Source organism: Cavia porcellus, unplaced genomic scaffold, assembly GCF_034190915.1.
Source record: "Cavia porcellus strain 051 isolate PalLab524CR breed Dunkin Hartley unplaced genomic scaffold, mCavPor4.1 scaffold_2, whole genome shotgun sequence".
NCBI classification, from domain to species: domain Eukaryota; kingdom Metazoa; phylum Chordata; class Mammalia; order Rodentia; family Caviidae; genus Cavia; species Cavia porcellus.
The window spans coordinates 138,913,495-138,939,313 of record NW_026947485.1 but is presented as its reverse complement, the minus strand read 5'-3'; the positions used below and the strand labels follow the sequence as shown (position 1 = coordinate 138,939,313).

General features: G+C 36.7%; 1 protein-coding gene across 2 annotated transcripts in view; it reads left to right on the top strand.

Moving 5' to 3' along the window:
* Positions 1 to 22,561, top strand: part of Camk4 (calcium/calmodulin dependent protein kinase IV) — a 218,428-nt gene extending 195,867 nt beyond the window's left edge. For both annotated transcript variants that reach the window (XM_063245466.1, XM_063245465.1), the window contains 4 exons: positions 4,964 to 5,039; positions 7,787 to 7,913; positions 9,530 to 9,682; positions 10,919 to 22,561. In XM_063245466.1, coding sequence (XP_063101536.1) covers positions 4,964 to 5,039; positions 7,787 to 7,913; positions 9,530 to 9,682; positions 10,919 to 11,338 — 776 coding nt within the window. In that variant the 3' untranslated portion in view covers positions 11,339 to 22,561. The remainder of the gene's footprint in view (positions 1 to 4,963; positions 5,040 to 7,786; positions 7,914 to 9,529; positions 9,683 to 10,918) is intronic.
* The last annotated feature ends 3,258 nt before the right edge of the window (positions 22,562 to 25,819 follow it).

Below are 25,819 nucleotides of genomic sequence, written 5' to 3'. Positions count from 1 at the left end.
TAGAGACTCCGTATATGTCAATGAAATCGAGGATTATGGAAGCCATTTATATCAAAGTTAACCAAGCCTATATTGGCCTGAAATGGCAGACTGAATTAAATCTGAAGAGGCTTTTACCAATGTGATCCCATAATTTCTCATGTTCTCTTTGAGTTTAGAGATAGTCTTTTAATGGAACAGCAATCCTTAACTTCTAGTTCCCCACACCGTAAGCTATTTTCTGTTTCCACTTCTATGTAACTGTAAGACATTATCCCAAGAACAGAGCCAGCAATGCCAGAAGATTCACAGTTCCGTGAAGATGCAGCTCTATTATTACATATGTGCGGGTGGAACGAGGGAGGAAAGAGGTCAGAAGGAAGAGGTGATTGATGGCAAGTGGGCAGAAGACTTTCTTCAAACATTATTTCGGCTCTGAACACCCACAAAGTATTCCATTTTAGATGTCACTACAGAAAGAATGTACTTTACATAAAAATATAAAATTTCAAAAGAATTATTATTGATAATCATTATCAGAAACATTATAGATCCCTTAGAGAAAACCACAGTATTTGCCATATTGAACTTATGAGAGTTTACATTGTAAGTCTGCGACTTTTATGTTTGTATCTCCGTATTCAGAAAAGATTCTTATATAATGTTAATATTGAGAGAAATGGGTTTGTATATAATCCATATTATCCCACAAGCACTTTTCAACAGTTAATACTCCTTTGCCATCACAAGTTTGAAATAACTGAAAGACTTAATCAGATTTAGATTCAGAGAAAACTGTGATTATCTCAAGATGGGAAGGCTAAACAGAATTACATGCAAGTGAATTGCACAGACTAAAAAAATAAGTCGTCTTTTTTCCCCCATCTCGATTCTGTAAAAAAGTACTCAGTGTTCTCAGATATTTCATTTTCTCTTGAAGGTATTATTAAAAATATAAAAAATAAGATGAAGAAAAAAGACTGTTTCCTTACCCACTTTACAAAGAGAGATGTCACGATTGGTGTGACAAGCAAGACTTTTAAACACTGTAAATGAAACACATGAAGTGGGAGTTGGGTTGACTGTTACCTATGGTGTAAACAATCAAGAACACCAGAGGATAGAAAGAATGATTCACAACATAAAGCGTCTCACTGTGTTCCAAAACATCCTTGTAACTTTTTCATTTTGCTTTCAAGTCATAGATAAATGAAGCGGCAGAAGCTTCAAATACACACTCAGTTCTGCACTTCCGCAGCGTGACATGCATAGAGCTGCTAGTGCTGTGAGAGCCACAGAAGTAAACAGGCAAGGCTGTGCAGGCAGAGGCTCCGCGCTCTCTCCTCCACCCCACCGCACGCTGCCCCAGAGACTCCAGCGTGTGCTGCCTGAACTCACACTTCTCGCCAGAGCACTTAGCAGATCAGACTGGGGTGTTAGCTTCCTATCCATGTCAAGGTGAAAGTGCACCAAGTTTTAAACAAGTTGTACTCTTTTCTTCGCAAATATAGCACTGATAGACAAAGAGCTCCCACAGGTACGCATGCCAGGAAAAGGACCCAGTTTGGGGTGTGCCGAGATTTGGGTGCTGCTGCCACTCTTCCCAGAGTACATTCTTCTCCAGGGACCCCTAAGCCAAATTAAGAATGGAAAGAAGCAGAGAATTATCAGACACTGTGCTGTGCATTCTGTGGATATACTGCCTGCTGCTTCCTGGCTTCTCTCTCCTCCCTGTTCCTTCAGTGGAGGCAATGTTTAGAGACTGCAGGTGCTGCTTTAGGATGCAATGGCTTGGGTCTTTTTTTAATGGTAGGGATTCTTGGGAATTGAATTCAGGGTCTCCACTCTGAGCTATATATCACTAGGCTTTTTTTAAAATTTTGAGACAGGGTCTCACTAAATCACAAAGTTATCCAAACAGGACACGAATGTATAATCCTCCTGCTCCTGCCACCTAGCGTGTAGGGACTACTGGGTGTTCCACTACTCCAACTGTTGCCGTGGATTTCTGTAGCTTCCAGAAAACTCTGGATTCAAGGCAGGCCTCTGCAGTGACCAGTCCCACAGTGTTTCCTCCTCTGATTTAACAGAGGAGTTTTGGAAAATCAGATTCAGGTTTTAAAATGTGCATAGATATTTTTCCCATATGCTTTGCTTATTAAACTGAAAGCTGAGACAATCTGAAATAAATATACAGACTCTCTAACAACTAGACCTGCAGTCAAGTATCTGTTTTCCTCACTGGAAATCACTATATCTGGACCTCTCGGTACATCTAGGCCATGCTCCAGCCAGCTGGCTTCCTTCAGTTCTCCAGGATGCCTTGCTCCTTCCAAAACCATGAGGTCTTTGCCTCAACTTGAAATTTTTTTCTCTTCCTGACTCACTCCCCTCTCCCCCTTTATCTAGGGGTTCTTTGGGTTCTTCATGTCTCAGTTCAAACTTTGCTTCTCCTGGTCATCTTTCCTGTCTCCATGACCAGGACAACTATTAAAGACACCCTCCTTCCAAGCACTGCCAGTTACTACTTTGCATTCCTTCATTTTTTAAAAATTAATAGCAATCTACTGTTATGGTTTAGATATGTGGTGTCCCATAAAGTCTTATGTGTTCAGAGGTGGGATTTAAAGTGATTTGAACGTTGGAGAACTATACTCATTGGGGGATTAATCTGATGAAGAGTTTACAGCTGACTGTACTGTTAAGAGGTGGCGCCTGGTCAGAAAAGGTGGGATCCTGGGTGGATACAATCTAGTCCTCATCTCCTTGGTGCGCTCACTCTCTTTCTGTCTCTCTCTGTCTCTCTGTCTCTCTCTGTCTCTCTCCCTCTCTCTCTCTCTCTCTCTCTCTCTCTCTCTGTCTCTCTCTCTCCCACTGTGCCTTTCCACCATGCCATTTCTGCTTTAGAGCCAGCCAACCATGGAGTGAACCCTCAAAACCTTGAGCCAAATAAATTTCTTCACATGCTAGTGTCTGACATTCTGTCCTAGTGACAGGAAAGGCACTAGCACACCTCTCCAACTAATCTTTAAGCTCCATGATGACAGAAACTTGCTCTCTTTATCTCTCCATGATACCCTCAACAGCCCTCTACACAGTGCCCATTATATAGCAGGTGATTAGTAAATGTTTCATTATTTAATGAGTAAATAAATCTATTGATTTTACTTGTCATAGTTTTCTTAGTTTTGGCAGAATAAATGGGAAATGTGGCAGGTTCTGCAAGTTTGAATGCTTGTACTTATCCCCTCTACTTGCTTGCGTGGTCAGTAATTCTGTATGAATATCACAGTGGGTGGTAGTTTAAAACTCAAAGTAAACTCAGAAATCATCTAATCCAGTTCACTTAGATTTGAAAGATAGAAAGCCTGGATTCCGTAAGTGTAAAAGTCTCTTCTCTGTATATTTCTGTATTTATGATTAAATGTCAGCTTGAATTTTGATAACATTTCTGATAAGAGATAAGAATCACTGATGTGAAGAGCAGAGCGAGGAAGAACTAATGCATCCTGAACTCTCATGCTGAATATGAGTGCGTTCAGCTCGCTGTCTGGAACAGCTCCCAGAGACAGAGATGGTGGCGGGAGCACCTTGGCAGTGGCAGCCTCATCTGAGCTCCCTTTGCACTGTGATAAAGCATCTGCTGTGGGGGTTCACTGTGGGGGGTATTGGGGCTCAAAGGTATGTTCTGTCAGATAGAGATTTCCCCTATATTTCGTGTAACGCAGTATCTATGGGGAAGAGAAAATCCAAATTGAAAAAGAATGGTGTAGAGAATATAAGCGAAAGGAGCCAATGAAAACTCCACAATAATCCTTCTGGTAAATCAGGCCCTATAGGACAGTCTCCTTCCAGAACTCACATTGACAGTCAACACTAAGTAGTTTCCAGGCCATATAAACAAAGAACCTAGTTCATTTGTTCTCCAACCTCTACCCTGGAGAAAGAATGTGGTTCTGGCCCTCAGCACTTCTCCCAAAGAACTCTTGGCATATATAAAGCATCTTTATCCTCAGGGAGTGCCCAGGCACCTAAAACACTTTGTTTGTTTGGTACTGGGAATCCAACTCGGGACCTCAGGCCAGGCAGGTGCTGTGCCACTAAGCTAAACTCCTGCCCCAGCACTTGTTCGGAACAGAAGACTTTCCGGTGGGCCACAGGCTGTGTTATCAATCCAGAGCCCTTATCTGCTTTCTCTTCCTTTGTTAAAAAAGCCAATAATAGTCCTCCAGTCCTCAGTGCAAACTATCAGACTCATTTTCACAGCTCCAAATTAGTAAGAATATAAAATAGCACATTCTTCTCCACTCAGGGGCCATTTCTGGGGAAGGCCTTTCATTTTATGACAGTAGACAGAACTGTAAGCAGCCTTGGGGTACACAGAGAAGTTCCTGTTTCTCAGTTTGATTCTCAGCCTACCGAGGCCAGCGTCTCTCTGGAGACTTCCATATGACACTCGGACTCAGTGCCTGTGACAGGGCAGCTTTGGACTTCTGCTCCCATCTTCACAGTACCAGAGATTGTCCCTCTTCTCCACCGTCTGCCCTCATCCTTACCCTGCATACAATTAGGCACAGACGTTCCCTGGACGTCCCCTGCTCCAAGCTCTTTTAGATCTCGTGCAGCATAATTACACTTTCTTCCCCTTATTGTAACAAGCTTTCACTTTTCCTTTGAAGTAAGTGGTCTTCTGCAGCAGAGATATACCTCTGACTTGAGCAATATCAGATCTTGTAATGTGGAATCTTACGAATTAATAACATTACTTTTATATACCCCACATATAGACTGGTAATCTGACTAAAATAAAAGTAAAAAAACAAACAAACCCTGTAGTTTCATACTGTGGTGTAGAAAGAGAAGATTAATTTTGAAGGCGATCTATAGTTTTCATGATGAATTCATTTCTTCCTCATTGCTCGTTATTAAAGTATCAATGTTGAATATAAATTCCAGTTTAACCCAATTTTCACTGTTTCTGCAGCACCCGAAATTCTCAGAGGCTGTGCCTATGGACCTGAGGTGGACATGTGGTCTTTGGGAATAATCACCTACATCTTGTGAGTGACGAAAAACAGTCTATGCAAACTGCTTGCCATTGCATGACATCTTCTAGATACTCAAAATTCTCATCAGAATCAAGATTGCTGTTTAACTTTTTGTGCTTTTCTAGTCGTACAAAATGTAGTTAATGACACAAGTTTCTCACAATAAGTATTTCTTTACATTTTATAATTCTCTTGGGACCAGAATTTCTGTTCAGGGCTTTTCTCTGTCTTATTTTGCTATACAGTATATAAGAGATTTGGGAAATAATTATTTGATGATCATAATGAATGTGAAACTCAAATGCACCTGTTACACTTTTTCTTATTTTCTTTTGATATCGTCTAAAATAACTAAACTATTAGTTCTTTTAAGAAAGTAAATGGATATTTATTTCTTATACAATATTAAACCAACACATTTTTTAAAAATTTACATCCGTTTTAGGTATCAATTTTGTTTCCTATCTGTTAGGTTCTCAAGAGCCTTGGGTTTAATACCCTACACAAATTTCTCTGAGAAAAAAATGAGCTAAATATTTCATTCTTTGGTATCTCCAACTTCATTACTAAACTGCTGCCTAATAAAAAATTAGTTTCAAGAGATTCACCAAAGTGGTGATGAAATTGCAGATGATTATAAGGGAAATCATAATCCAAACAGAAGAGTGGCTGGAAGAGAAGATCACTATAGAAAATCTAAAAAGCAAGATATTAATGAGTTCAGAAGTTTAACCCAAAATAAATACATTTGTTTAGTATTTAGGAGGTGATACAATTAGTTTTGGAACTCACACTTTGCAAATTTGTAGAGAAATTTTAGGGGGTTTGAAAGTAAGTATATTAGTCTTGCTTGGCTTGTCTGCCATAAGAAAATGCATGGACTGGGTGGCTTAACCAAAAGATAGTTACTTTGTCACAGTTCTGAGGTCTGAAACTTTGAGATTAGAGTGTTGTCATAGTCAAAATCCTGCTCCTGACCTACCTGTGCAGACTGATGCAGTAAATCGGAGAATGTGTAAGTTTAGGCCTTACTGTTCCCAAACGTTGCATTTTTCTGGTTGGCTCAAGAATATTTGGAAGAGACAAGGCCTCTCCCAGTGAGACATTCTGTGAGCAAATGGATACAGCACTATTCTTTGTAAGAAGCCCACCACTTTAAGATCCACTTGAAATTCTCATGCTCTGTACCAAACTGGCCAGCTTGAGGCAAGAGTCTGACATCTTTAAACTTACTGTTTTGCCCATGATTTTCACAGTTTACTTTTGGTCAGTAGGAATTTCCCAACCTCTACCCATCTTTAAACAGAGGAGGGTTGACAATCCTAGACCAGGAACTCCCTTTTCTCTCCCGCCTTTCCCCTCCCTCTCTCTGATGGCCCCTGTTCCTTTTCTCAACCCCCCCCCCTTTTTTCTTTTTCAACCCCCTCGCCTTGTTTTTTTTTCATCCTTTTTTTTTTTTTTTTTCTTTTTGTCTTTCTGAGACAGGGTCTCCCTATGCAGTTCAAGCGGGCCTTGAGTTCACAGTAACCCAGGCTGGTCTCGAATTTGCAATGATCCTCCTGTCTCAACCTCTCACGTGCTGGAATTACAGGCTCCCCATTCATTTTCATGCTGCCCTTGTAAGGCAAAATGAATATGAACGTGTTAGCTTTCTGTCACTGTGACAAAATATCTGAGAGAAACACCTTAAAAGAGTGAATATTTCTTTTGCCTCAGAGTTCAGATGTGTCGGTCCATGACCAGATAAAGCCATTATTTCTGAATTCTGTGAAGGGGCAGAACATCATGGCAGGGAAAGTACGGTGGCATACTTCATGGAAGACTGAGAGACTAGGAGAGAGAGACAGACAGAGACAGAGAGAGACAGAGATATATAGCCCCCAAGCACCCACTTGTTTCAACTAGATCCCATGTCTTGAGTTGCCAGTCGCTTTGCAATAGGCTTTCAAACTGTTGACCCACCAGGGGATTAGGCATTGATGAGGTCAGAGTCCTCACGACCCAGTCACTTCCCAAAAAGCATCACTTCTGAACATTGCTATTTTGGAGAGCAAGCCTTCAAGACAAAAGCATTTGGGAGACATTTCAAATTCAAACCGTAACAGTGAATATAATGGAATGTCTTTAGGATGCACAACAGTGAAGATCATATACAAGGAAGAAAAAAATTTAGGTTGTTTCTGCTGGCTGCATCTGCTCAGTGATTTAAAGCATTTTTAAGGCCATTCTCTGTTAATAATTTTAGCCCCTATCTTACTTTATTCTGAAATCCATACCGAAAGAGGGTAGATGTCATACTCTACTCACGTCTATGGAGAAATTTAGAGAATGGGAATGAATAAAATGTAAAAACTCTTTCCCCCCACTTTTAACCTCTTACTCTCAATTGTAACACTTGCATTTTATACTAAATTGAAGCTCTAATCAGTCTGCCTTCTTAGTTCTCACTAGAAATTTTTAGTGTGATGCCCACATTAATGTTAGTTACAGTCACTGCTGTTCTTTCATGTCCTAAATACAGCTTTCATGTCCTAAGTATAGCCTTTTTGTAGAAATTTTATTTCACTATTCTTACATTCTGGAGATATGATTGTGTTTTTATACTACCACATTCCACAGTGAATTATAAAAGGCAATACATACTTGTACTCAGTAGACTTCAGCTCATAACAGAAGGCTGTGACAAAGTCGTGAATTTCTACAGAGATCTAATGAAATGTACTATTCATTCTCTTTATTCTCTATTTTTTTCCCTGTAGACTTTGTGGGTTTGAACCATTCTATGATGAAAGAGGTGATCAGTTCATGTTCAGGAGAATTCTGAACTGTGAATATTACTTTATCTCCCCCTGGTGGGATGAAGTATCTCTAAATGCCAAGGACTTGGTAAGTGTAACCAAACAAAATAAAATAAAATGAGTTAAATTCATTTTTAAAATGCTGTCTTTAAAAATATTCCTCTATTGCAGCATATTTCTTTTTGAGGCAATTTTAATAATAAATATCGATGCATTTTTATAGACAATGGAAGTAAGTGTTTTGATTCATTGCTAGTTTATTATAACAAATTACAATTACTATAGTATTAATAAACTATAACATGCACCATAGAGCCCTGATTATGAAGAAAGTTATCTTAGGTGAATCAGAACACAATTCACACAAAATTTTGTTTTAACATCGCTTGTTATATCAGATGAACAGTGTTGTTGGTGAACTTTCAATTAAACTTATTAAAATATCCTTCAGTAACATGAGTGCTGTTATTGGCATTATAAACAAACTCCACTTTGCTAACAGCACATTTTGTTTTATTTATCTTGCTTCTCATTTAAGCTGACATTGAAGTTCATTTGCATTGAGGAAACTCTCTGGAGAGGGAGCCACTGTAAAGTGTGATAGAAATATTTAGTATTAGTTCTCTAGAGAAAAACCAACTATGCCTTTGGAATCATCGAATATTAAGGAGCATCTCAGAAGTCATCTAGCCTTTCCCTTACTGTAAAGATGAGTCTTTCCCTCATTTTAAAGATAGGTTCTGACATAATGCAGACCTGAGTTTAAATACAAACTCCACCAACTAAGGAGACAGCAAAATCTTTCTCTGAGCTCACTTCTATCCTTCCTGGTAAATTACACTAATAGTTCAAAACTCTAAAACTAAAGGGTTACATGAGTTTTTTTAAAAAATGTATATACAAATAAATGCGCATTTACAAAGCAATGAAGGTGGAAATGAGATTCAATCATGTCAGAAAATGGACACTAGTGGAATGGCTATGGGCAAGCAATTCATTCGTGACTATGTCTAGATCACAAAAGCAGAGACCTAACCAAGCTTGAGCACACCTCCTGACTCCAAATACCAGGTTACTCCTCTGAGCCCAGGGCTGAGAATTCTTTTATTTGTTGATCTTTCTTGCAGTTTATTTTCTGCTCATCCTTAGAAACCAGAGTAACTTTGCAGAATAGGTTGCCTTTGGTCAGATTTATTGCTTTAATCAACTCAAACCCCAGTGCCACTGACTTCTTTTCCATGATTGCAACAAGACTTTAACCACAGCTCTGGTCTTATTCTTTTTGGTTACCATATAATCCTCACAGAAGCAATGATGCAACAGAGTGATTCTGTTACCATGGAGTTGTAGTTCAAGTTCTGAATTCTAGGTGATTGTGAGGTACAGGCTAGAATTATTCAGATGCTGGAATCTTCCCTCACAGAGCATCTAGTCCACAGGCAAGGTAGGACCTATTTCTTTGAGTTCTGTTAGAAATCTGCCAGTTTGGAGTCTCAGGTGGTGACACTATTGTCTTGTGTTCCTCAGTTACTGCTGTGTTTAAGCTAGTTCTATTCACAGTGATATGAAGCTTAAACACTTTTAAAAAAATTTTGTCTTCACTACTATTGCTTGGAAAGTAGAAGATCTACAAGTTCACAAGCTGAGCGCAAGTCCAGGTCACCAAAAAAGTTTCCCTAAATCTGTTATTGTTTATTATTTCAGGTCAGAAAATTAATCGTTTTGGATCCTAAGAAACGACTGACTACCTTTCAAGCTCTCCAGCACCCGTGGGTGACAGGTAAAGCAGCTAACTTCGTACACATGGATACTGCTCAAAAGAAGCTTCAAGAATTCAATGCTCGGCGAAAGCTTAAGGTAAGATAATATATTTTGTGTTATTTAAAAGTTTTTTTTTCTCTTTGTCTGGTACTATTATTCTTTTTCAGTGACATCAGGGAGAAAATCTTGCTTTGAAATATTAACAGTGTAACATAAAGCCACTTACAGTTTTGTTATCCTCATAAAATTCATTAGTAATATACGAAGTGTAGTTTGAGATTCACCCACCAAATATACTGTTGCTGCTTGTCATTTAATTAAGTTTAAACTCCTTAAGCAGAATTGTTCAAGAAACTTTATTCAAAGAGTTGTTTTCTTTCTGAATATGTAAAACTTATGAGACAGGGGGCTGGGGGTTTAGCTCAGCGGCATAAGCGCCTGCCTTGAAAGCAGGCAGTCGTGAGTTCGATCCCCGGTACCGATAAAAAGGAAAAAGACAAAAAAAAAAAAAAAAAAAAAAAAACTTATGAGACAATTTTAAGACTATATTTTATTGTATATATGTACTATACTTGAGAAAATTTAAATAATTTAAGTGCATACAGAAAATTATTCAACAGCATTGAGTAATACCTTGGTTCACAAATACCGGTTTGCTAACTCTGCGTCAGATGATAAACACAACCATGGCCATCTTCCCTACACAAACACAAACACAACCGTCTTCCCCAAAATCATAAAGCAAATTAAGTTTGTAAAATGAGGTCCACTGTCTGTGTATTTCATAGTGTATATATAAAATAAAGATTAGGTGTTTTTCTGTGACAGAATAGTATTCAGGATTAGCTTTGTAAGAACCATGGATTTCAGAGGTTGGATAGGGGTCAATAGTAGGGACCTAGTTAGCCATTTCTTTTCACACGTGATACAGATAAACCTAAAAAGGTCTTCGATCAGATTAATTTAAAGACCCTGCATTAAATAATGGTGGTTTAACCTAGGATTTTTCATGCTCATTTGACCATAGGAATTTATGCCTGCTGAAATTCATGGAACTAATGTTCCATGAAACAGATACTTTGGGAAACGTCTAAAGTGTTTGGGTAAAACATTTACTCAGATTTTCAGGTATCTAGATGATTAAATACTCCTAATTTGGAATTAAAGAAGTTTTTCTGTTCATTCTCCAAATAAGTTTTCATCCACCACTCAATCCTGGAATAATGTACTTTGACATAGTGAACACAGACCTACAAAAGACAAAGTAGAGGGTGACCTCTGATTTGAGATTTTGAGTGGAGGTGACCCTAGAATCTTTCTTTCCCCAATCAGGCAGCAGTGAAGGCAGTCGTGGCCTCCTCCCGACTGGGAAGTGCCAGCAGCAGTCATAGCAGCATTCAAGAGAGTCACAAGTCTGCTGGAGAACCATCACCAGCCCAAGAGTGCAATGAGCACATCAAACCTATTCCGCAAGAGGAGAACATTCAAGGAGAGGCGGCCCACATGATCACTGAGAGCACAGAAGCTGAGCTGATGGAGGAGGTGAAAGATGGAGATACAAATGCTGAAGAGGCCCCCCAAATAGAGCCGGAGGCACTGAATGATGGAATAGAGGTGGCTGACCTGACCACAGAGAAGGGCCAGGTGGAGAAGCTGAAGCCAGTGGAGGAAGCGGCAGACCCCAAAGAAGAAGACATCCCTGATGTGGCAGCTGGGCTTTCACAGCAAGATGTGGTCCTGCCAGAGTACTAAGTTTGCTTTCTTCAGATCGTGAGGCCCAACTCCAGCATTGTATGTACTGTCTTTCAGCAAAGAAGGTGTGGAAGCATGATAAGCACTATTGTGATTCTGTTTTTGAGGTGCAAAAAAAAATACATATATGCCAGTTGGTAACCCTACATCAATGCATGTGACTGCTTTATAAAAATAATTGTGTTTTCTATGGCATGTAATGGATACCTAATACCAATGAGTTAAATTGACATTGCAAGTAATACAACACTTAAAAACATACATTTTTTTCAGCAATCAGTGGCACACATTTGAAATAATAGCAAATTGGTTTTTCTTTGAAAATCAAGCCATCCTATATCCCCTGGGTATAAAGCAGTTTTATCAGGTAGTGCTACAAGACATGTTCTCTTGACTTCCCCACTGTTTATTTGCTTGTCATCATTAATGTGTTCGAATTGTTTATAAGGGGATGGTGGTAGGTGACAGTTATGCACAAAAATTTCATTTAAAATGAAATAAGAAATATTTATAAGGGACATGCATCCATATGCCCTGAAAGCTTATGTAGAAAATGCCTTTCTGTTTTATTCTTTCTTATATATGAAATAACCATCAAAATGTTCTCCCACAAAAATTCTACCAAATTCTACCAAATTTTACAAATTCATGCTGAGATTCATTCTCCCCTTTCCCCGCAAACTACTAAGATAACCGTATGTATAAAGCATAGGATAAAGAATGAAGATATTTAGGGAAGAAAAAGAGATAAAAATGGGACTTTAACGAACAAAGATAAGATTGATTCCTTTTCAATGTTAGCAGTAATTATATTTATTTGTAAATGTGCACAATGTTATACATAATAACATTTTTGTGAATTAACTACAAATGACAAGCTTTAAATATTTTTTTAAAAATCTGTTTTACAGATTGGTGCCAACATATCTGAATAGAGTGAGAATAACATGTTCCATCATCAGATTGTGCATTATTGTAAAGAAACATTATTGTTGACAAAAGCTTTTCCTCTCATTTTGATGATTATTTATGATTTTAAAAATAACTATGAAAAGCTAGTGTATCTTTTTCCTCACACTTGAAATGGAAGTGGCCACATTTTGCAAGGTAGTTTTGAAATTTTCCATGTCAAGAAATTTAGCACAGTGTAATTATGTATTTACTTTAAAAAGCAAAAAGAAAAACACAATGATTTTAAGTCAGATTGTTAAAAACCTAGAATATTAAGACCTAATGTATTACTATGATGTTTCCATAATAAATATTTCTCAACTTCCATAGAAAGATTTTGCCTTCATAGAAATTAAATTAAAACCAAACATCCAAATTTATTTCTAGTTCAAGCTGAAAAAAATTTTTTCAAAATAATTATGTATGACATTTTGGTCGAGTTTTTCACTTTAAAAAAAGGATTATTTTTAAAGTCCAAAATGAAGACAGCAAAAATGACCAGATTATAAAATCCTCATGAAATAAACATATTTTAAACTATTTTCACTCTTTCTTAAAATAATTAAATTTGGAAAATAAAATTAAATCTGTGACTTTTGGAGACCATTCGATCTCACTATACACACGTTCTGCTTTCTGGGCACGAATTCTCATCAGAAGGAAACAAGGTAGGCCAGCTTGTATCCCATGATTCAGGCTGTCATGTCACTGACATGCGGGGAAATGCCTTAAGTCATCATCTGACCTCAGATGATTGATTTTTTTGATTCTCTTTTATTAATTAGTAGTGCTTATGCTCTTTTCTTTTTCTTTTTTTCAGAATTCTTTCTTTTGGCTGTTATAAATGACTAGTTTTAAGCTTTAAAAATTTCTTTTTAAGCATTACAATTTCCCTTTAAGAAGAGCAATTTCCTGGTATAATTTTCCTCCGGAAACTTAATAGATATATGTACACAGTAAGTATCCCATACAGCAATGAAAAAAGGAAAAAGGGCTTTGTTGAAGAGCAGCATTTAGTGGAAGACCAGAACCCATTATCACTCCAAGCCTACCACATCTTGTTCCAAGCACAGATGTGGCTTCATTCCAACCCTGGGACTGACCTTATTGGTTGGCCCTGTGGACTATAGGGCCAGCGTTACAAATGCCACAGACAGTGTGTAGTTCAGCATTTACTCACTTAAATGATGGCATGGGACCATTTGTTTGTAAGTACTCAAGATTGTGAATGGTAATTCCTATAAACTGCACTATCAGTCAATGGGAGTTTTAATTTTGACTCTGTAAAAGATTATGTCCTGATAATGCCTACATGCTAATGTAGTCTATTCAATTGGAAACACATCAAATTTTTATTAAGGTAACCATTTCTATCAAATTCACATCTTTATAGAAATATCTTTTTTATTTTAAAAAGAATAAAATGAAAGAGGACAGAACAAAACAGATCAGAACGGAACAATATAAGAAACATAGCACTTCACAACAAAACAACTGGATATTAACAGTAGCTAGCATATTGTCACTTTCTTTGAAATTAGTTGAGCATACCTTCACACACAATAATATCAAACATAACAAAATTGTATAAAACCATTAAGGGCATGAAAGTATTACAGGGTATTCAGAACCAAATAACAGAAAATGAACAATGGCTACTATAATATCTCATCTTCCATAAAAAATTTGTTTATACTATCACACATTAAAATCCAATAAGATACAACATGATAGAACCAATGGAAATAGAAGAACAAAAGCATGGTAGGACTTCAAAGCAAGATGATACTAAATCAGCAATGGCTGCCACAATGTCTTGTTTTCTTCAAAGTAGCTGTTCATACCATCACACATAATAAAATCAAAACAGAATAAAACCATTTCAACTAATGAATGAAAACATAAGGCTTCACAGCAGTGTAATGGAGAATCATGATTACCATAAAATCATATGTACTCTTACCATTTCTTATACTAGGGAGACTATATGGTATTTATACATGTGAGTTTGATTTATTTTGCTTATAAGTATGTCTCAAGTTGCATCCACTTATTTATAAATATCTCCATGTGATCATTCTTTATAGCTGAGTAGTACGCCATTGTATAAAATACCTTACCTTTTTGACTGATTCCTCAGTGATGGACACTTAGGTTGTTTCCAAGATCTGGCTATTAAAAATTGTGCTGCTCAAAACATGGGTGCACATATATCACTGTGATATGATGTTTTCAGTTCTTCTGGGAATATGCCTAGAAGTGGAATAGCTGGGTCAAATGGGACTTCCAATCTCAGCTTTTTGAGGAATCTCCAGACTGACCTCCACAGTGGTTGCACCAGTCTATACTCCCACCAACAGTGCAGAAGAGTTCCTTTCCCTCTTCATCATTTGTTGTTGGTAGTTTTCTTGATCCTGGCCATTCTTTTTGGGAGTGAGATGGAACCTCAGTGGTTTTAATTTGCATTTCTCTGATGACTAATGATGATGAACATTTTTTCATGTACTTATTTGCCATTTCTATTTCTTCATCTGAGAACTGTGTGTTCATCTCAGATGCCTATTTTTGGATTGGGTCTTTGAATTTCGGGGGTCTAATTTTTTAAATTCTTTATATGTTCTAGACAGAAGACCTTTGTCTGAGGGACAGTTCACTAAGATTTTTTCCCAATATGTGGATTTTCTTTTCTGTATGCTGAAGACTACTTTAGACACACAGAAACACTTTAATAAGACGTGATCCCAGTTATTTGTTCTGGCAAGTATTTCCTGTGCTGTTTGATTCTTGTTCATGAATTCTCTGCTTACCCCTATGTCTTCAAGATTTTTACCTATGTTGTCTTCCAACAGATTTAGTGTTTCTATTTTAATATTTAGATCTTTGACTGATTTAAACTTTAGTACATGGTGATAGGCATTAGAAATATATTTTGTTAGGATAATTACGTTGCCATTTTTGAAAGAACAGCCATTACTTATTAAAACCTGGAAATATTATCTATCTCAAAGATTACTTACCTAAGTAAGGATAGACAATCTGAAAAAACTTCATAACACTGTTCCTAATTAGTAATGAAGTCACAAAGCAAGAGAATATTTAAAATTTCAGCAAAAAAATTACATTTTGCATTTTAAAGCTGACAATTATTGCATTAATAATACTGGTTTATATTTTAAGAAGCTCAGATACACTGCATAAACTTGATTTTTTTTTACTATGAAAGTTTATTTTGTATTATTTTCCCCATTATAAATATTTGGTTTTAATTTCACTAGCTTTTCTCACACAGTTAAGAGCTTATGTGTGCTAGGGACCAAAAAAGTGTTGAAATTAAAATAAGATGGTGTTGTAGAAGTTATTGTCTGGAATGAGTGTTGCCTAGTATAATTCAAGTCTAATATACAATTTTAAATTGTCAACCACATAGTAAAAATTAAAAAGCTTAAATTAACTATGGTATGTTTAATGCAAGATATCCAGATTATGATTACAAATACAAAGTCAGTATTAAAAATTGAGATGTTTTGAATTATTTTTATACTAAGTTTTCAAACTTAGGAATATGTGTAATACTTTTGGTACATTCATTAGTCAGTAGCCACATGCAGCTGGTGGCTTCTGTATCAGACAGCACAGGTCTAGGGTATCTTTTAAACAAAGTGACATTTGAATTTCAATGCTTAGATCTGCGCTGCTTCAGTTTTCCATATTAAAGAGTTGGTGAGAGACCAACAAAATGTTTCAGGAATATTATAGAATGAAAGGAAATAAAAACTATTGGCTACTACTGCCCATTTATATGCCTCAGAGATGTTTCCAGCAGGACTTCAGAGAAGGTCATCTTCCTGGACTAGTGAATTATCTGTGACTACCGTCCCTCTAACCCCTTTTTGAGCCCTCAAATACTGACTACAGCTTAAAGTCTCCTGAGTGTACCCATAAAGTCAATAACACGCTCACTTACTAAAATCTACTATGGGCCAACCACCCTTTGAAATAGAATTTAACAGGATCCAGACTTTTATTCCTGGACTAATGGGACACCATCTCTATCTAGAAATTACTGAAACATACAAATGTGCCTGATGAAGATTGTATGATGATAGTGATGCTACATCAGTTACCTCCAGAATAAGAATGTAACCACTGGCTGGCAAGCCCTAGATTTCCTTAGAAAGGTTTAATCAACACTGCCATTATACATGAATTTAAAAATAGATTTTTGGAATTTTTTTACATACTGATTTTAGAATAATCAAAATTCTATAGTCATTTTTGATGGCAAAAATAATAGTTTGCCTTTACTGTGACCTCAATTACATGGTATTTTAGCATATTCTGTAATTTAGAATATTTAGCAATGCCTATTTCCAGTTTCACATGCAAGGTAATTAATTGTGGTTTGCCTACAAGCTGATAACTTAAAAGGAGACATTTTGTTTTATAATTCAGTTTTTATTGTACAGAAGCCACTGGTTGTGTTTCTGATTGGAAAAAGAAAGGTAAATGCCAGAAAAGACAAAGAATATAGTTGGTAAATCATTTTTTCTTGTTTAGGATTGTCCTTGAAAAACAACAAAACAACACACACACACACACACACACACACACACACACACAAAATGAGATAAACATTGAATTAGCACCAGCTTATTACTAAAGTTTGACTCCATATATAATTGACATATACACAGAGCAGAATCAATTACATAATTACAATGCTTGTGTAATTTACACAAGTAAATTGTGTAATTTACTTGTCATTGCAAAGTATTCAGTCTGGTTATATAGTTCCACTTAAGATGATGTAAAGTTTCCAGACATCTATTTAATAGATTTTGTAATATCTTTGTAATTACTGCCTATTAGGACATACTCTAATTTCTTCAGTATTTATTACTAATATGTTCCTGGTCATTAACAACATTTGAGCATTAACCAGTTGAATACTACTTAATGATTAGCCTGCGTGTCTGCAATGGTTTTTTAAAAACTCTATGCACATGTAATTTCAATACTGATTATAATGCTCATACCACATAATAAACAGAAATGTACACAATAATTTTCTAAAATATGTTTTTTAACGTCTCTTAAATACCCTGATACATTCAGGGTTCAGTTCTAGCTTTTGACAGATTGCATGACTTTAGCATCCTGTCAGATCTCAGTCTGCTCGCTGTCATCTGGCCCAGAGAGGGTAAGATAGAAGCCTCCTCGTGAAGGCAGAACATCTGATAAATTCACAACAGTCAGACACCGCTGTAGAGAAGATTCCAAGCATCCAACCTGGCTGAGCTGAAATTAGCAAAGTAGGGAAAGTTCTTCCCATGTTCCAACAAAAAGATTGTAGGTGATCTGTTTGAACATTGGTGTATTCCCACTGGCAATAATACAAAACAGATTCCACAAATTATTTGCTTTTTCCTTGTCTTGATTTGCTACCACTTGTCCCTAACTGAGATTTCAGTTCATCCCTATATCCTGAGGTTAGTGAAGGTCTTCTAAATCCTTGGCAGGAGCATCTCAGACTAGCAGGAGAAACATGGGATCCTTACTAGACCAGAATTTAGTTGTTTTTTTGTTTTGTTTTGTTTGTACCGGGAATTGAACTCACAACTGCGCACTTGCAAGGCAGGCGCTTATGCTTATGCCGCTGAGCTAAATCCCCAGCCCCCAGAATTTAATTTAAAACTCTAAACAGAAACTGCACAATCATGTTACACTTATAAATAGTTGTTTTCAGTGCATTTTGAAGATTGACCTGGAAAACCAATAAATATAAAATATTTGTAGACAAAAGGATCTTAGCTGTGATTTGTGAAAATGACAAATACTTAATCTTCAATCAGATTGAATAATCTTTATTTTCCACATAAAGGGTTCTTTCAAGCTACTCAAATACAGTAGCCATTACATTAGAGTTTATGAAAGTTGTTCTGAAAATCAGTGTGAAGAGCAAAAATTTTCTAGGTTTTTTCTTTGCCCTTTACTTGATATATGGATAATAATCTGTTTTGTGAAGGGTGAAATTCAGTAAAACCATAAATTGAAAACTGTCAACTCATAATTGTCCTGCCTTTCACCTGATCTATTTTATATGCCCACAATACAGCTAACAGTAGCACAGATTACAAAACAGTATATTCATGATTTATTAATATTTTCTATTCATAGCACCCTTCATCTCAGTATTATTTTCACGGCCATCTATAAATCAAAAGAAGGTTCTAACATGTCCATTTATCAGGTAGTTAGATCAAAATGTCATCATAGTAAAGCTTTATTCCATATTTCATAAATGTTGATGCTTCCCTCAAGATTTTAAAGTGTCTGGTGAGTTCAGTGAGTGGGAACAGGTGATTTAGTAGGTCTTTATGCCCAGTTACCTAAGGATACACACAAAAGGGCCAAATGTTAGCATTCGTTTTTGCTTGAGTACCAATCATTTATCATTGGGTTTTGATATGTACATATAAAACATGCATTTTTAAAAAACTAATTCTCACATAATTCACCAAAGAACTAAAGTTACATCTCTGTAGGACAGTTTTTAAGAGCGAGGCAAATAATAGTTCACAGAACTATTTTCATTGGAACATCCACTAACAAACTTATTTATGTCTTCAGTTTGCCAGGGAAAAGAGGAGTAACTTTCAGTATCGATTGTAGGAAGCCACAACACCTAAAATGTTTATTTAGCCCTTCACAGAAAAAAAAAAAAAAAATTATGCCAGTTTTTCATGGCACTCCATCTTTTCTTGGTAACCTCTAGAACTACATTATTTCCACAATACAGGGTTTTGTTTTTCCCTTTGTCTAAGGTTCTTTTTTCCATTGCCTCTGATGAAATTTAGGTGATTTTTGTCTCATACTGTAGAGCTCTCACAACAATAATTGTACTGAAGACATGAGAGAAATTTCATGGCAGAACTAAAAATTCACAATTGTAGCATTTGTGAAAAAAGGAAATTTAGGGCACAAATTGAGTTGGTTGAGAGAGGAAAGTAAGATTTCTGGCATTTTGAATGTTTTAGAAATTTGATCTTTATATTTTAAAATCATATAAATGACACAATACAGTAGCATTTGGCAGCATTTAAATCTGAAGCTGCTGCTTAGTAAGCTAAGAAATAACAGTCCTTTGGTTATGCCTGTCTCAGAATGGTCCGAAGTATTTTGGATCAATTGGACTTTTATTAATACTTTTTAGGAAATAATATGCTTTATCATGTATTCCATAGGCCAATGACTTGCTCATCAATAACTTAGGAAATAGAGAAACAGCCAATTCTTTTATGTAAGAAAAGTACTCCCTAACCCCCATGATTCTCTGAGTGTTCTATATTTCATTTTTTTTCCAAAGGACATTCTTGCTAAAAAGAGCAAATGCTTTCATCTACTTTTCTTACATATTTAGAAACCCAAGAAGGACCTTTTCTTAGTTTATTTCTGTCACAGAGAAATTACTCATTCCAAAATACCTGCCTTCAGGGAAGCAGGTGACCCAGATACTGCAAATTCAGCATTTGTGATTCTTATGTTTTAGTTGAATTTTCAATATGTGTAGCCAAAAATTTGTAAATGAAATGTTAAATAGAAAACCAACTATCAGGATTTTATTAGGAATAAGTAAAACTGTATGATGACTCTTAAGTAAAATATTCTTTTCTTTAAACTACTGCAGTAATATCATATAGCCATTGAGATATATTATAGAACTCAGAAAAAAGAAAGCTATGAGTCACCAACCAGTTTTTCATCACTGATACATTGATAGAAAGGAAACATGGATAATACTTAATCTGTTTTGTAAAACATGCGATTGTGACCATAAATGGAAAACTGTCATCTCATAATTGCCTCTCTTTAACCTGATTTATTTTATACTAGAATCAGGTAGGAAAAGATGAAAATGTAGATTAAAAATCTACATCCTCACCAGCCCATCTGGGTTGCTCAGAGTCTGAACCAATCACCAATGTACTTAAGTACTTAGAAATGAGTAGACTAAAGTTTATAAGTATTTTCCCCCAAAATTAAATAGCATAATTTAGGGAATATTGAGCCTCCACCAAAAGCACATTTTAAGGAAAGGATGTGCCAATTTTGAAGCTCCTCAAAATTAGTCCATTTTAGGAACTAATTTCCCAGTAAACTTCCACAGAAAAGCTCACACATGCAATGGAGGAGTCAGAGATGAACAGCGTTAGCCTCCAAGAGTGGACTTTTAGTTAGAAGGGAAAGACAGGTACACATACACAGCCTGTGCTAAATCTAGGCAAGGGTAACCCCCTAAGGATGGGAAGAAGAAAATCCTCCTTTCTGTACAAAATGATTGAGGAAATTTGCATGCAAATACAGGTCAAGTTGATGAGTGGGGAGAATCATTGTAGGTAACAAGGGGCCTGTCTGGGTGAGGACTGGCCTGGACATTGACAGAGTGGAGGGAAAACGCTGTGGAGGGGTTAATGAGGAAACACAAGGCAAAGTATAAAAGAACAGCTATAGGTGTGAAAGGCTGAAATCCACAGGGAAGTGTTGCCAAGTCTGCATCCGAGTCTCAACTCCTGTGCAAAATGAATTAAGATTCCTTACTCCTTTCTCGTTTTGGTTAGACAAAGAAATAGCCTTTCCACAGAGCATCTAGCCTTCCATCATAGCCTTCTAAGCTGGGATGCCTCTAAGTACAGCACAAATCATCCAATGCATCAAAGAATTTTTGCAACTCACTAGTGAAAGCAAAGCCCCAGTAATGAAAGTAAACACTGCATTGGTCAGGCATTCATTAACAAAAAGGGGTAAACTATGAAAGTGATTATCTGAGTAAGTTTCTAAAATCTCCGTTATTCGATATAGACAGTCATCTGCTTGCTAAAGCTTTGCTAGTGGAGGCCCAAATCAAGGTTATTGTTGTCTTTATTTGGACCCTTTTAAGTTATCTGACCTGAAAGGCAGGTTCTCACAGAACCTGAAATAGAAATCTCCCTGAAGATGGCAGCTTATAGGAAGCAAAGCCTCAAACAACAAAATTTAAAATGATCGGAACTCCTTCACCCAAAGATCAATCTTGTACTGTTGTTTCTTCAGCTCTCTCTCTTAATTTACATGTACTTTGTATATCAGTCATTGCAGGCCATATTTTCACATTCATCAAGAAACTTTTAAAAATTACCAACTAGGATGAGACTGCAGTATAAATACTTTTGTCTTGCAAGTTTGCTTCTTTCTGATAATGTCTATGATTAATCAATGGCTATGTTATTTCACAGGGCAACTGAAATAGGGCAAAAATGACTATCATCTCAGTGATGGAAGAGAAGCTAAAAAGTAGAGCTATTGTTAGGGTACAAAAAACATCAGCAAGTACTGAGAAAGGTAAACTTCTAACGTGGAGTTCTTAGGCTCATGTGACATTACCTTGTATGTCTTTTCTAGTCTTTCCTAGATTTAAAATCGGTATTCCTAGGTTGTCCAGAGGTGTCTTGACTAAAAGGTCACGAGGACCTCAAAAAGCAACGGTGGATTAAATTTATGGAATATCACCATATCCAGGAAACTTACGTATCCAGTAATTAGACTGAAAATCATTAAAATTAAGAGCTAGCAGGAGTTAAAGGACAGAGTAAACATATAAAATTACAGAAAGATTGTAAAGTTACTCTCCCAACTTCTAATTTAAAAGCACTGGGGAAAAAATATCTGTGAACACTTCATTTTTAAAACTTGTCAAAATGGTGCTATTGACTCCTTACTGCAAAAATATATTACAATATTTTTAGGTAAGTATTGTCTGCCTTGACCATAAATGTAAATACAGAGAATATTTGTAGAGAATTCATCAAAATCACGCCCATTTGTTTTTTGAACTACCTTACTCTTCCACTGTGGTGACTGACCAGAGTTCTCACTTACTACAGATGAGATGTGACAATCACTGGCTCTCTGAATTATCCAAAGCTGGGGCAGATAATATGGGGACTCACTGTCACTTCTTCTTGGATTCATGTTGGACAATCCAATTCAGTGATTAACTATGTTCATTTGAAGGGAAGGATGTTTTCCAGGAACTTAAAGTTTTCATGACATGAGCCAAAGTGGACATTGGTAGACTAACTGTAGGAATTTACCTTAGTAAGGAACAATGCTACTTTGTGTAAATTTACTCAGACTGTCACAAAGCCAAAAGAAGCTTATACCTTGCTACTGGGAAATTTGTAAAGCAACTTGCATGTACAGTATGATAATAAATCATCTGAAAGCCCATCAAAATTGTGTGCCTTCTGTGATTTGAAATGTTTGATGAAAAACACAAAAGACATTTTCTTTCTGCTTGAATTATGCAGTTGAATTCTTGGAGTGTTTTCCCTTCTTTCAGACGAAGTTATGTTTTGAGTCTCATAGAGCTTTTTAACATTGAGTACTCAAATGTTTATTTTCTGTAGAGTAAAATCACAAAACCATTAAGTCTATTTTATTTAAAGAGAGATATAATACCCACAAAGGTAATACCTTACCTAGGTTTGCAGTGACTGAGAACAGACCCCACCCACCCATTTCCTAGTCTAATTCTCACCTTTGGGAATTGATTCGCTGAACACATTTGCAGCAATTCATATGATTTGTCATTATAAAAATTTGAAAATGTAGAAAAGTGAAAAATTATCTACTTTCTAAAAGCAACTACTGTCTTTTTCTCTAGCATTAATATTTTGGGGTTTTTTTTTGTTGTTGTTTTGGTACTGGGAATTGAATTCACAACCTCACGCTTGCTTGGCAGGCACTTACACCACTGAGCTAGACCCCTGGCCCATTAATTTGTTTTTACAAACTTGTAACCATGTAGTAAACCTTGTAGTATCAACTAATCATTGTATCAAACACATTTTTGCATAACCTCCACAAATAAAAATATTTACAATAGCTGCATAGTAATCAAGTCTCAGTACCTTTTTCTGTTTCTATGCTAAATAATAATGCTAATGTGTAACTGCTGGTTTAGATGATTATTCAGTTCAAAATGTTACTTTTAAACCTACAGGACCTGAGACTGGGAAAAGAAAAAAAACCTGTTAACTTTTTGTAATACCTGTTTGCATTGCATGATTACATTCATCATGGGGTGTTGTTGCATGTACCAACAAATCTCAGTTCTCTTATTCACCCCTTCCCCTCTCCTGCAAAAGACCTCTCTCTCTGTTCCTTTATTTTGCTCTTTACTTGCATCTTGGGTTTCTCATATAAGAGTAATTATGTGATATTTAAACTTGTTCTCCCTAGGAAAGCAGCATGATTTGTACAAGTCTTTCTTGCGCTTGATCATTCAATAATTTAACATTTTGTGTGAAGTATATGAATCATATGACAGCAGAAATGCAGTTTGCTTTTTGTTGGCACTGGATCCAGAATCCTGGCTTTGTTGAGAAGATTCACTTCTACTGAAAGATCACTCACTTGAAGGAATTTAGGAAAATAGTGGAGATAAGCAACTCTTCTATCAGCAAATCACTTTTTGCTATCATGAAACATTTTATTCAATATGTTTGTATAACTTCTAGAATACTTCCTTTAAAGAAAGTCAGCTGCCCTCTACTTAAAAAATGTCACCAAAGCCAAACTAAATTGGAAGGCAAATCTGAAAAACAACAGCTTTGAAGAAACCCTATTTTAGAACCTATGCCTCCTGCTTCCTCCCTATTTTTTAATCACAGAGCTCTGTACCTCTCCAATCACTTGTACACAAATAGCATGGATCCACCCCTGTATTTTAAATCTCCTGAAATACATTGGTGGTTCACATTTTCTGGCAATCTTCTATCATCTCCTAGCTGTGGAAACCTTTCATAAGGATCCATTGTACCACAGCAATAAGCATGAGAATAATAGTTTATGCTGGAGGCCAGTGACACCAAACATGAGTTGGTCTGCGAGGGAAAGAGCTCCATCATTTTATCACCTCACTGAAAGAGTCATGTGACATCTGCCATTGAGGGGGGTTCACAAAATGTTTCTTGAAACCATCAAATGACTATTTTTCATTTCTATTTTAGGGAACATTATTTTCCTATAGGACATCTAGAAGAGCCTTCCACATATTTCCCAAGGTTCATCCAGTGGCCAATGCTGTGGTTGGCTTGATCTGTCTCGATCAATTTCTCAAAAAGGCTAAAACCCTTATGCTTCTTCCCAGCCACCTTTAGTTTCTGGGGAGTCATATGATCCACAGTAAGGAGAAAATAAGTGGAGGCCTCTGGAAAAGCTGGTGCTGTTCTGATAGAAGGAAGAGGTGTCATACCTTAACCTCTGTCATCTCAACTTGAATGTCTACGTGACTTCCAGAGTTAGTCAGCCATCTTGTCACACTGTAGAAATACTGGCCCTTTCATGCTTTGGCTGAAGAACATTAACAATTACTGATACCCATATATCTTAGTCCATTCCAGTTGCAATAAATGCCCAAACTGGGTGCTTTATGAATAGAAATTTATTTCTGACATTTCTGGAGAACGTCCAGTAACAAGATTCCTGGAGATCTGGTGATTCATTAGGGTCCACTTCCTCAGATGCTTTCTTCTGTGTTCTCACACAGCAGGAGGAACAAAGAATCTCACTTAGGTCCCTTGTTTAGGGCACTGAGTACATTCAGGAAGGTGACCTAATCACCTCTACCTCCCTAAAGTTATCCTCTTCGGAATTAGGGTTTTGACATATGAATTATGGGGAACACAAGCATTTAGGTAATAGAACCAGATTTTAAATTAAATGAAGAAATAACTCATTTAGCTACTGCAGAGTCATATTTTCTATTACAGACTATCCCAGCATCCCTCACTGCTAGAGTACAAGATGATGAGTGGCCTCACAATTATTTACAACAATTCTGACTTCCAAATGAGATGGTCCATTAACTCCTAAACAACTTAGCAGTTATTTGAACATGTGTACAATAAACCTTAACTATGCTATTTGTAGTAATGCAAGAATACATGGATTTGTCCGAGCTATAGAATAGTTGCTGCAGTTTGGATTTTGCATGTCCCCTAGGCGTTCCTGTGTTAGAGGGTGAGTGTCAGGCTGGTGCTATTTACTGACAGACCTTGGCCAACAGGAGCTCCACGGGTGCTGGGACACACCCTTAATGGGGACTGTCAGACTCTGGTCTCTTCTTTACCTCATTTCCTAGCTCAACAAGTAAGCAGATGCCTTTGCCATATACTCTCATTATGACATAGTGCCCTCGCCAGGGTCCAAAGTGTGAGGCCACCTGATGCTGAACCAGAACTCCCAGAACTATGATCCACAAGAAAGTGTTCAACTTTTTAAATTAACTTCCTCAGGTATCTTATTATAATGGTGCAAAGCTTACTAATACAAAAGCAAATTAAGAGTCAGCAGAATATTTCAAGACATTGAAGGGAGATTCAGATGTTTTAACTGTTCTCTAGGTTTATGTTTCTCTTTTGTTATAGTTCATGAAGTTACATACTTTAAACATCTAGTATAGTACTTGACGTGAAAGCAACATACACA